Source organism: Lepidochelys kempii, chromosome 4, assembly GCF_965140265.1.
Source record: "Lepidochelys kempii isolate rLepKem1 chromosome 4, rLepKem1.hap2, whole genome shotgun sequence".
NCBI lineage: Eukaryota > Metazoa > Chordata > Testudines > Cheloniidae > Lepidochelys > Lepidochelys kempii.
Genome location: NC_133259.1, coordinates 97635307 through 97648570, shown reverse-complemented (window position 1 = coordinate 97648570; position 13264 = coordinate 97635307). Strand labels below are relative to the sequence as shown.

The 13264-nt window shown below is 41.6% G+C and overlaps 1 protein-coding gene across 3 annotated transcripts in view; it reads left to right on the top strand.

Moving 5' to 3' along the window:
* Positions 1–13264, top strand: part of TBC1D1 (TBC1 domain family member 1) — a 205463-nt gene that overhangs the window by 162820 nt on the left and 29379 nt on the right. For all 3 annotated transcript variants that reach the window (XM_073342291.1, XM_073342290.1, XM_073342288.1), the window contains one exon: positions 12838–13082. In XM_073342291.1, the coding sequence (XP_073198392.1) occupies positions 12838–13082 (245 nt within the window). The remainder of the gene's footprint in view (positions 1–12837; positions 13083–13264) is intronic.

The window sequence follows — 13264 nt, the reverse complement described above, 5'->3', positions numbered from 1 at the left end:
TCAAATATCTTGCAAGGTATTTATTGAGTCTCACTCAGTTTCTCCTTTAAAATACTGTGTGTCATGCTGTCTGGAGTGGCTCACGACCAGAGTGCCAGCCTCAGGGCAAACTGTCAAAAAGCAAGGCAGACACCCCACCCGTGGTATGTTCTATCATTAGATTTCACCAACCCAGGACCAAATGTGAACTCCCAAAGTAATACAATAGTCTTATAGTGGAGTCACAGACAGCTTCCTTCGACACTCCAGGCTATCTTGCTACCCAGGCAAGCTGGACTATGTGATAAATGGTTACTTACACCAAAAATTACAAAATATTCAGGTTACACTAACTCCCAAGAGACCAGTCACTCACTCAGGTCAATTCACATCATAGATCTCACACCAATGACAACGCTATAGAAGTTACTTCCATAGTAAACTAACCAAAGGTTTATTAGCTAAGAAAAAGGAATGAGAGTTACTGAGAGGTTAAAGCAGGTAAAAATATATGTACATGTGAGTCAGTCTGTAATTTAAAAGGCAGCAGAGATGTAGTACTCTGCCTGTTTCCCAAAAGTCTTTAAGGGCTACCCAGTGTAACTTTGGGGATCTCAGACTTCTTGTTCGGTTATTCTGCCCTGTTAGAATCCAGACCAGTGGTTCTCAACTTATTTATCGTGGCCCACAATGTGTTTCCTGGGCCTCAGGGACCGGGTGGCAGGGCATTGGCAGCCCTGTCCCCAACCCCCGCTGTGCGGGGCCGGACAGCTGCCCGTATGACTGCCCCCCTGGGCCCTGGACCCCCGTGGCACGCCTGCCCCAGAGCTCGCAGGGCCGGACGGCTGCGCTGGACCCCCAACCCCACGGGACTGGCTGGAAGCCCCAGACACCCGCTGTGTGGCTGCCCCAGCGCTCACAGAGCCAGGCTGCAGCCCCGACTCCTTTGCACCGGGTAACTGGGAACCTGGACCCCGCCACGCAGACTGGCCATTAGCACACAACTGAGCTGGGCCGCAGCTGTGTGCTAATTGGGATGCTGGTTGAGAACCACTGATCCAGACACTCCAGATATGAAGAATTTTTCCTTGTGTCCATATTTCTAACTTCTCACAGAAACCAAACTGAAAGCAACAGTCTCCACGCAGGTCCCTTCTTCATGGGGAGGGGGAATGCACTTAAAGTCTTTGATCTTTGATTCCATGCAATGGCTCATTTGCATTTAATGAACAGAATTTAACACTTTCTTGTCAGACACCATCATTTTCATTACACAATGTTTTTTCCCTGTTTGATGAGTTACATAGTTACAGAGGTTTACAATGCAAATGCTTGCTTTCGCTTTACAAGATAGGATATCGCTGAGTGAGAACAATACCATGTAGCATCCGACAAGCATTTTAGAAAACACTAAACACATCCTTATCAACATAACAGCTAACATTTCTTTTGATAATGCTAACACACAGGTAAGGAAGACTGGTTTCCAGCTATGAATTTGTAAGTGTTCAGTGAGGCCTGAGGCCTTGGCATGAGCGAGCATCTGGCCTGCCAGCGTCACACTATGGTCAAGGTTTTTAAAAAGAGGAGCCTAGATTAGGTTCTTAAAATCATATCTAGGCACCTGAACAAGCAGCCTGACTTTCAAAGGTGCGGAGCACTCAGCAGTTGCCCTTGGCTTCATAGGGAGCTACTGAATGTTCAGCACCCTTGTTAGTCAAGCCACTTACTACGGATTTAGGAGGCTTAACTTTAGGCCAACATTTTAGAAAATCTTTGCCTGTACCCGTCTTCCATTTCATTCTTGTATTTCATTTAAAGCTTGTCAGGGTGTTTATAATATGAGGGTGACATACTAAGACTAAATTGTGTGAAACTGTTGTTTTAGGGTTGTGTCAAAGAGGAGTGATTTGAGCTAATTTTATTGAGAGTGAGAGGGAGTTAAAGGTAAACAGTCTTTGGCCACTTAAAAGACATTATTTCATGAATATCTGTTCATTTTCCTTTTCTCTGCCCTTGTCAACATTACTTCTCTCTCTCAAATTGCCAAAATATAACAGTTCTGCCCCAAAACACAAAAGAGGACTCAGCTCAAAAGACTTTGAATCCTAAAAGCATGTGTTCTTTAAGATGTGGATCCCTATTGAACACTATTATGTTGGCACATTGCCAAGAATGACCTCTTAAGAGCTGTGACCAGCAGCGATGTTCTTGCCAACTAGCATACCAGCCATGTTCACTCATGAGTTGGACATTTAGTTTCACAAACTTTGTTAAGCTGCTTTCTTGTCATCCCCCCAGGTATTGTCTATTGCAGTCTTTCTCCTCTTTCAACGGTAGTTCCCTACCAACTCCAGCCTCTCCTCCCCACTGGCAATATATAGCTTCCACCCAAAAGAGATTTATTTTTCTCATTCCGAGATAGGTTTCCCTTGACTATCTCTTGCCCTCCATCATCCCAGCCACAGGCTTATCTTTATCGTTAGCTGTCTTTCCTCATTGGAACCCAGATATTGGAACCCAGATATTACTCTTGGAGGAATTCTGTGCCACTGTGCATGCACAGAATTCATGTCCCCTGCAGATATTCCTTCCACCCCTGCAGAAAATACGTTCTGCCAGGAAGGTGCTGCAATTACACCTTTAGCCCACCAGGGACTGCTACGACACCAGAAGAGAGGGCAGCCAGCTCTGCCAGCCGTGGAGAGGAAGCGGGAGAGTCTGCCTTACAGTGCCGTGCCCGTGGGGCCAAGTGAGGAGGCACAGGATATAGGGGGAATGGATAGAGCAGGGCATGTGGAGCTGCTGGGGAGGATCACATAGACTAGTGGAGGAGCTAGTGGTGGGGACAGACTGGGGCGGGGGCACAGGAGCTAGTGAGGTGACAGCGCTGAGCTAGGGGCTAAATGGGAATGGGGATGCAGGGCCACATGGGGGGTGCAGGGACCGGGGGTGCAGGGACATATGGGGACAGGGGAGGAGGGCTGGCTGAGTGGGGTTGCAGGATACATGGGGATGGGGGAGGACAGGTAGCTGAGTGAGGGTGCCGGGATAATTGGGGCTGGAGGGAGGGGATGCAGGGACACATGGGGGGGGTGCAGGGACAGATGTGCTTGACTAAATGCGAGAGGCTAGGGGTCAGCCAGGGTCTGCATGGGGGAGGCTCCCCAACTCCCTAATGATCTCTCCCCCACAAAGAAACCTCTGTTCCATACTTTTCCCATGTGCACTCAACAACCTTCCAAGATCACACCCAGGCTTCTTCTCAGCAATTACTTCCCTCAGCTCCTCTGTTATCCCTGACCCCCCCAAGCCTTTGCACTGCTTTTGAGGGGCGCAGAAAATACCTTTCTGTATTGTAGTTTAAATTAATTTTTATTCACAGTTCGGTATTACTATGCCTAGTAAGGAATCCATTTGTCAAAAAATATTTCCTGAATCTTTTTTGTTGTCTGTATTGTTGCAGGAATACTTGCCCACAGATATTCTAAAATAAATTACCAAAATAATTGAAACTGGCCTGATTATATTGTTATTTTAATAAATAAAATATGCAGAATTTTGAAATATTGTGGACAGAATTTTGAATTTTTTGGCATGGAATTCCCCCAGGAGTAATCTGCTACAGGCTGAAGGGCAATTAAAATTTTGCCTACATAGCCATAAATACTTGGTATGGTGTGGCCTGTAGCCCTGTTGAAAACATATTAGAATTCAAATAAATATTCTCCTTTTTCCTCCTAGATATTGTTTTAATTCAGTGTACAATCTTAAACACAAACATTTAATCTGTTTTTCTAAGAAGACTCCAACTATTCCTCGGTTGTAATCCCTGATTAACTCTTAGACTAAAGAGCATGCATTGAATTCTACCATAATAAATGGATAAACTGGTCCTATATTTCAGAGTACTACGGAAGGAGAATGTGGTTTATGGTTTGGTTTTTTTCACATGTCCATGAAAGAATAATCATTATGATTGATTACTAAAAATTGTAATGAAACTGTTGTCATTTATGGAAGGTATGAATTGTAAATAGCTAACCAACTGTCATGTGGTTAATTGGTTAAAACTTGAGGGAAAATCAGTACAACTTTTTGCTTTAATCTGAATGACTAATAGATGTTGTGCATTTTAGATGCCGTTTGGTTATCCTAAAGAGGTAGCACATAGATTATTATTATTATTATTATTATAATTATAATTATTACTATTATTACAGTAAAGAATTTTTGTAGAATAGTAATTTAGCTGAGAGGAATAGGGGCTAAACTGCTGCATTAAACCTCAGCCCCATGTTAGGGAGATGCACTTACCACGCCAGCAAGAGCACCTGCAAGGCACTGCGCCTCACACAAGGTTGATGCTTTCAGGAGTGGCAAGAAAGCATGGCTGCTGTGTCACCCTTGAGGAGTGTGTAACGTCTTCTCCCTCTGCCCCTAGCTAATACCACTGGCTGGTGTGGAATAGGTTGGCCATGGCCTGATTCTTCATATAGAAGTTGTCATCGATAGAGTAAACAGTCTTTGCCCTCTCTAAGAGGTTGGATGCAACTGAGCCTTCAGATTCTGATCCTGCAATTGGATCTTCTTATTTTTATTTTTTTGCGTCAGCACAGAGCCATATTCAACCCCTTGCGGGATTGGGGCCCTAGGTTGGTTTTCCCTAGTAACCAAGTATTATGGTAAAATTGTGCATGAGACTAATAAAATCAGTAAACTTTGGCAATAATATGCATTTGGGAAGATAAACTACAATTTGTATAGAGAGTATAACTGAATGAACTATTCTTTAAACCTAGAATCAGGCAGCTTTAAATGTACTACAGACTTTCACCAGAAATAGTTGGTTATGATGGGGTTTTCCATCCTTTCTTGAAATATAGGAGAACCTCAGAGTTATGAACACCTCTGGAATGGAGGTTGTTTGTAACTCTGAACAAAATGTTATGGTTGTTCTTTCAAAAGTTTGCAACTGAACATTGACTTAATAGAGCTTTGAACTTTACTATGTAGAAGAAAAATGTTGTTTTACCTTTATTTTTTAGTAGTTTAGGTTTAACACAGTACTGTACTGTATTTTCTTTTCTTTTCTTTTCTTTTTTTTATCTTATCTCTGCTGCTGCCTGATTGCATATTTCTGGTTCCAAATGAGGTGTGTGGTTACTGGTCAGTTTGTAACTCTGGTGTTCATAACTCTGAGGTTCTACTGTAGGGCATTGGCTTAGGGTTGCATCTGAACAACTCCATGTGTAGACAAGCTCTTTCTTGTGAGGAACAGAGGTAAATCCCTTCAGCAGAGGCAGCTGTGAGGGAATTGGCTAGGATTAGTTAAAGTGACCCAGGTGTTATACGGTAGAGAAGAATGTTCCCTCCCTCCTCTAATTGGTATATCACCACACTTGCATCTACTACAAAGAGTTTAGCATTCTTCAGAACCGTGGAGAGATATGGTTAATTACTAACAAAAGAGAGGGAATCTGAGTAAATAATTTTTGTTATATTACAAAGCTGTTTGTTTTATGGCTGATAGTAAAAGGCCAAAAGCACATTTAAAGTGAGGATTTTTTTGTGCAGGGTTTTTGGCTGATGTAGATTTGATCATGATATTACTTCTACGGCTGCCAACCAACTGCTTGCAATTCACATTATGAGTATTTAAATATTTGTGTTATGCAGTGCCATTGCTCTGTCACAGTCAGTGCTGAGTATTATTAGCCTATCACATTCCAACATTTAGCAGCACAAAAAATAAGAAAAAAGAATATAAAGCTTCTGGTTGCACAACTTGTTGGCTGAGCTGTGGCCATTGATCTGCCTGTAATAACTTTCAAGAGTGGTCCGAATGTGATGCTTCCAAGTGGTACCTAGTCTTGTGAGGTACCACCCATCCTTAGCATCAGGAAGTCTTGGCTGTGCCTGCCCTGGGTCAGCTCCCCATCTTCACTGGCCACGGGCAACACACAAGCGCTCTCCTCTAGACCTCGCAGGCCCCACTGTCCCTCTGCAGGTCAGCTGTTGGTATACTCCAACCCTCAAGCCCTCTGAGAGGCTCTCTGGAGTGCAACTGCTTCCAAAGGAACAGTCCACCCCAGCTTACCAGTTCCACCTCAGATCCACTTAACACACAGCACTTACACTTGATTTCACTGTAAACTTACCTAAGTTCATTGAACAAAGTATAGAGATTCAAGCGGTAGCAAGTAGAAGTATTGGAAACAAACAAACCTAACAGGTGGTCTAGAGCCTAGCATTAATTAACAAGATATTCTCATGTGTAACCAAGTATCGCTGATCCAAAATCCTTGCAGTGCTTTATAGCAGGTAGGCTGTGACCCTTCTTCCATGAGTAAGGCGTGCTGTCAGTTGCCTCCTAGGTGAAGGTGTTTCTTTGAACTTCAAGATGTACCACACCAATCCTTTGGGTTCATTAACAGGGCACCTTCCTACTATTTGTTTGGTCCGGTAGATCAGTCGTTCTCAACGAGGTGTACTGGCAGAGGTCTTCCAGGTGATACATCATCTTATCTACATATTTGCTTAATTTTATAAGTTATATAAAAAGCACTAGTGAAGTCAGTAGAAACCAAAATTTCATACAATGACTTGTTTATATTGCTCTATATACCATACACCGAAAAGTAAGTACAATATTTATATTCCAATTTTATTTTATAATTATATGGTAAAAATGAGAAAGTAAGCAATTTTTCAGTGAGTGTGTGCTGTGACCTTCTGTGTTTTTCTGTCTGATTTTGTAAGCAAGTAATTTTTAAGTGAGGTGAAACTTGGAGTATACAAGACATATCAGACTTCTGAAAGGGATACAGTAGCCTGGAAAGGTTGAGACCCTCTGTTGTAGATTTCCTCTCCTGTAAATTTTGTAATCTCTGAATTTGCACCTGGATCAGTTTGCAAATTAGCATACACTGTGAGACATACAATACACAAATGGCCAGAAAGGGAGATGTTGTAGTCATGTCGGCCCCAGGATATTGGAGAAACAAGGTGGTTGTGGTAATATCTTTTATTGGACTAACTATAAGTGTCAGTTACTTCCTGCCTGACAGGAACATTTCCAAGGTATGTCACCTCTCGGTGACCCGCCTTAACTCTAAGATCTTAAGAGCATAATTTTCAGTATAGATACCCAACTCTTTAAGGATTATCTATATGTACATCTCACAATGATTGTGTCAACCAGTGAGCAACTGATTCTTGGTAGAGACCTCACAGGCCACCTTTGATGAACTATTATTCAGATATACAACCCAGGGGATCCCTCTAAAATCCTGTGTAATCCCTGTTTCCTCTGCCAGTTGGCACCAAGAGGTACCTGGGTCATACCTCAGTATGACACAGATAGGCTAAGAATAGAGAAGGGAATATAGGCTTCAGTGATCTTATTTGAAATCTCCTCTGTCTAGTCAGCTCCACAGTATGAAGTTTGGGGAAGGGGGGTTGGCTAGCCTTTCCTGTAGTTAGTCAATAGTGCATAGGATGGCTCACCAGCAGGCTTTTGGGGCTTGATGGTTCAGTAGTCTACAGGTGTTTTCTCTTTTGCCCCATGCTAATAGAAGTGTGTGTACACACACTGTCTCTTCATGGTCTCTGTTATGTGCTCAGATATATAAAACAAATGTATGTCCTGGTAAAAGTAGTAATTGTGCGCTTTTGCATAAATTCAGTCGTTAATGTTTTCAAACTGTATGGGAAAGACATATCTGAAGGACAGACCAAGCCCTAAAACTTTAATAAGATGAACGAAGAAAATGAAATACTTCTAAGGAGGGAAGTAAAAAAAATTGTTGTGAACAGGCAAGCAGCAAAGAGCTGGACAGGTAGTTACAAAGAATTTGCATGTTCCAACTAGCATTTCTCTAGGCGATCAGATATGTTTATCTGAAATAGATCTTCAAGAATTCTTGTGTGAGAATGCATAGCTGTGTGGTGGAACCTGTGTGTTCAGAGGACAGGAGGGTATTTTCTCATAATGTGTAGCTTAAAGATTTTATTAAAGCTAATGTAAAAAAAATTATATCATACATAGGTTGAGAAAAGAGTGTCTGTACATCTGGCGATAGTGCTTAGATTAAAAACAAACTTTGTATTTGTGGATAAAGTCATATGATACATAGAGTACATAATCTGCAAAAACCAAATTTAGGGGAATAGATTTTGTTATACCAATAAAATAAAAACCAGCAGGATCTTATTAAAGGGGAAAAGGCAAAATGCCACATTTATTGTGAATACAGAAAGAATCATAGTAAGCAGTTAGTTATAGCTATAACATTCCATTCAATTTCATATTTATTCACACATTCATTCATACACACACACACACAGGTTCTGCAAGGTTGTTATCATAGTTACCAGCCTTAGAGTTGCTCATGCCAAGCCACTGGCCAGGTGGCCTGGACATGAGGAGGGAGCAGGGCCTTGTCAGATGCTCATCTGATGCTCCTGGAAGTTGGTTTGCAGAATCAGACCCCCCCAAAGTTCTCACTTTCTAGAGTCCATTTTTATAGGAATTTCTTCCTATGCCAGTCTATGGGAATTGCTTCATCATGCTGTTGCTGAATAAATCAGCAGATGTCACATTCCTGACGGCTCCTTGCTGCCAGATGTTATCTTGTTCTTTGGTTCTCCCATTCTTGAGGCTGTTGGGTGGATTCCAGTCTGCCCTCCGGGGGTCCTCTGGTTATTTCCACTTGACGCCTTCTTCAGCCAATGGACACTGGATTCTTAGGCTGGCACCTCCCTGATCATTCAGTTATTATCCACACCAAGCATCCATCCACATACATCCTCTATCTCTATTTTAATCACAATTGTTAATACAACAAAAGGGTGGGGCGTCTCTGGGTGCTGTTTCTTTGTTACAGAGTATTGCTTTGAGTCTCTCTCTGTGTGAGTAGTTGTTGTTACAAAGAATTGCTTTGAGAACAGACTCTGTCTTAGAATGTACTAACACAATTAGCAGCTTGCAAGTTTCACACATAGAGGGAGAGAAAAGTACCAAAAACCAAGAGACCTCTTAAAGAGTAATAATACCCTGGAATTTAAACTATGGGGAATCAAACTCAATTTGTGATTTTAATACAGAACTTCTTTAATATGATCCAACAATTTAACAATACAGTTTAGATATTAGAATCCGAATACTCGGGTGCATCACTCATGATTGGAAGAGGCCCTGGAGGTTTTTCGCCTTCCTCTGTAGCATGGGGCACGGGTCACTTGCTGGAGGATTCTCTGCTCATTGTCTTTAAACCACAATTTGAGGACTTCAATAGCTCAGACATAGGTGAGAGGTTTTTCGCAGGAGTGGGTGGGTGAGATTCTGTGGCCTGTGTTGTGCGGGAGGTCAGACTAGATGATCATAATGGTCCCTTCTGACCTTAATATCTATGAATCTATGAAAAGTTGTACAGAGATTTGGTTGTGGAAAGCAAAATATAACAATGAGTGGAGATGGTCCCTCAGTAATTGAGAATTAGGTAGGTTATCCATTTAGAAAATACAATCCATGAGGAAAGTATTTCAGTTACTTTCCTGACTGTGCTTCTCATTGGTACTCCAGCTCATCCCTCCTGGTATTGCTGTTTTCGGGGATGTGTTCTATAACACTTTCAGAGCTTTCCCAAGTTAAGTCAAGGAGATCTTGGCCAAATCATAATACTGTTACTCACACTGGGCTGAATTGGTATCTTGCAGTCCAGCGTGAGGAAGGGGCAGTACATACCACCACTGCCCAAGCAGCAGGGTGGGCACTGAGAGTCACAATTTGGTTCCTGCTTCCCCCTTGCTCCATGAGAAGTAAGGTATGCCCATCCCTTTCCTGTCACAGCTTACTCTCTTTGTGCTGGCTTGCTCCTGGCTGACGCATTGGAAGAACTGAGCCAAGGCCATTGCCATTCTCTGCCAACATGCAGTAGCATCCCACTAGAAGGTGTCTGCCTTTTCTCCCTCCCTGTTTTGCAGCTGGCAATGTGAGTAGCTCATGCCCCCACTCCTGAGCAGGTGTACAGCCAGGCTCATAGTTAAGACTAATGAGCAGCACAAGACGTGCCAATGAATTCACGGAATTGAAAAGTACAGCTAACTATGAGTAAGGGTGTCGGTATCTGACCTTGTCAGAGCTGGAATAGCGAAGAAAGACAAATCTTTGTTGATGTTAACCTTGCCTAAGAAAACAAGTTTAAAAGGACGTGAATTGTATTAAACAATGCCTAGTGTGCTAGTAGGCACTGAAGACTCTGCAATGACAGCACAGCTGCCATGAATCAATATAATACAGTTCAGCTGGAGCATCCTGTTGTGATTATGCATTAGTATAAATATTAAAATATTTGTCTCTCATTCTGAAGTTGGGGACATACTGAATTGTATAGTGGTACAGCCGTTATCAGAACCATCAGATGATCACTGTCTACTTGAAATGTATTTGTATTATTCGTATTGCGGTAGTGACTAGGACCCCATTGTGCTAGGCACTGTATAAACATGGAACAGAAAATCAGTCCCTGCCCCAAGGAGCTTACATTCTGCTCAATTAAAAAAATGGAGAATCATGTACTGCACCTGCCTCAGTTTCTCTGCCAGTTTTTAATTTTTTAAAAAAATTTTAATCACATTTTCCTGTTTGGATTTTTAAAAAACTTCTTTTCCCTCTTGATCTGTGAAGTGTCCATACAAATTGAGGGGACAATCCTATGAAGACTTACAAGAATCTCTGCTCACCTTAGAGCTACGAGGTTCACTTGATGTAGGTCCTGATCCTCCAAAGTCTTAACTGGCTAGTCAAGAGAGATAATCTGAGATTGTCTCTCTTGTGGATTTGACAGCACTTTGTGTATGGACAAAATAAACTAAAAATTAGTGGATTTTTTTTCTCTCATCTTTCAGTTACAGAACTCGTAGGAGTTTGTTGTAACTTCAGTACTTTTTTTAAAAAATCAGTCTACGTAACTTTAAGATGACTTTTATATTTTGCCTTTCATGGGATCTGATCCAAAGCCTATTGAAGTCAATGGGAGACTTCAGACCCAAAATGCAGGAGTGAATGTGGAACAAATAACTGGATTTACATTCACTTTTTTCTCCTGCTGAGCTTGTTGGCTTCTGGCTTTTTGGCGCTACAGGGTAGGGATGTGCCATGTTCAGAGGTAAATGCCTGCAGTATTCTCGCTCTTCCCAAACTTACCAACTTCAAGCATTCAAAAATCACAAGAATAACAAGGAGTCCTTGTGGCACCTTAGAAACTAACAAATGTATTTGGGCATAAGCTTTCGTCTCTAAGGTGTCACAAGGACTCCTCGCTATTTTTGCTGATACAGACTAACACGGCTACCCCTCTGAAAAAAAAAATCACTCTTAAAAATCAGTATTTTTAAAAAATAAATGTAGGGTTTTTTTATTTACCTTTTAGTATCTGAGCCTCTAAAGGTGCATTTAGGTCACATTTTTAAGCTTTTTCTCTGCCATTATGAAGGCCACAAACTTTTTTAAGAAAAAGCTGATTCACATCTAATTACAGGACTCCAGCAGCAGCTAGGGCTTTAAGAAATACACCAAATAGTGAGATTAGCAACATTGCTTCCACCCCACCCACTCCTTTTTCAGGACCCCTCTGTATTGGATTTTTTCCAGACCCCAGTTTATACCTTCTCCCTGAATGACTAGTGCCAGGGGGGCCTTACTGCTGACAGAGAGAGGCTAAGTGGGTCTCTCATCAAAATGTATTAGAATAACGTCTAGCTTAGGGAAAGAAGTCCCTGCAGAAAAATGAAAGCTGCTCTTTCACTTGGGAAGCTAATCACACTCCCTCTGCATCTGCAGCACTTAATTCCTTAACAGTCTTGGCAGCCATGAGACCAGACTCAGAAATAATCAAATGCAGGTTTTCCACTCGGTAGCTCAGAGCACTAACCGGAATGCAGGAAGAACCAGCCCCAGGCTTTGTCTTTTTGAAACAAGAGCTCTGATGGTATCTGCCAGCACACCTCCAGCCCAAGCAATACAGCAACATTCCAGAAGCTGAAGGATGGGGTGATATTTAACAAGTGGGCAACTACAAAAGACATATCACTTGCCCTGGAACAAAAGAAGTATTAAAACATCCTCTGAATTCAGATAGGTTGTTGGGGGGAAATCTCATGGTTGTTTTTCATTCTTCCAAAAATCTGTTTCTGAAACACCTGCTAATATTCTGTGAACGACAGACCTTCAATGTGGTCATTTACATACTGATAGGAATCTTTAGGGAAAGTTCAATAAAATGGCCCTGTTTGATAAAAAAGCAGATTAGTTCTATCTCACTGTGCAAGTAGCACAGATCAATCAGAAATGTAAATTTATGTTGTTTGGATTAGCTAATTATAAATAAAGAAACGAATAGAATTACTATTGTCCAATAGGCATCACAATGGTTGCTATTATAGACCATCCCAAATCAATATTGAAGAGTTTATGGATAATTGAGTAGAGGGGGGAAGTGGTGGTCCTGTTTGCTTTTGGTTGAGAGGATCAGATTCTTATTATTGCATCACGGTAAATCTGAAGTTTACACCACTGACTTCAATTTATGATTGGGAAACTGAGATCAGAATCTGGTCCAGATAGCTGAACATTGGTCTAAGACTTCTTTATTTGGACCCCAGCAGTCATCCAAGCCATGTCTTTTTTAAATTACAAAAATATATATTTCTAACCTCCCCTTGCCTTATAGAATAAACTCAATAATGTCAGCACTGAAAGTTGACTTAAAAAGATTGTTTGTTTAACTTGGTAACCTAGCAAGCTTGTTTTGTTTTGTTTAACATTTGAATTGCTAACTTCAGTTGTTTTCACAGGACGCACCTTTCCAACACATCCTTATTTCTCAGCACAACTGGGAGCTGGGCAGCTGTCACTCTACAATATTCTGAAGGCCTATTCTCTTCTGGACCCAGAAGTAGGGTATTGCCAGGGCCTGAGTTTTGTAGCAGGAGTTCTGCTGCTTCATATGACTGAAGAAGATGCTTTTAAGATGTTGAAGTTTCTTATGTTTGACATGGGCCTAAGGAAACAGTATCGTCCCGACATGACTATTTTACAGGTATTTGTTTTTATGCCTCTGTAAAAAGGATGCTGCTAATAATAGCAATATAATTTGTTAGTGATGTGATTGTCAGATTCTGCTTTTTGACTCCACTGCAGAAACACTAAAGAGAAGGGGCACTATAAAGAAGATTAGATCTTAAAGAGATTTATGTTTCAGTTTAAGAGAGGTCATTGGGA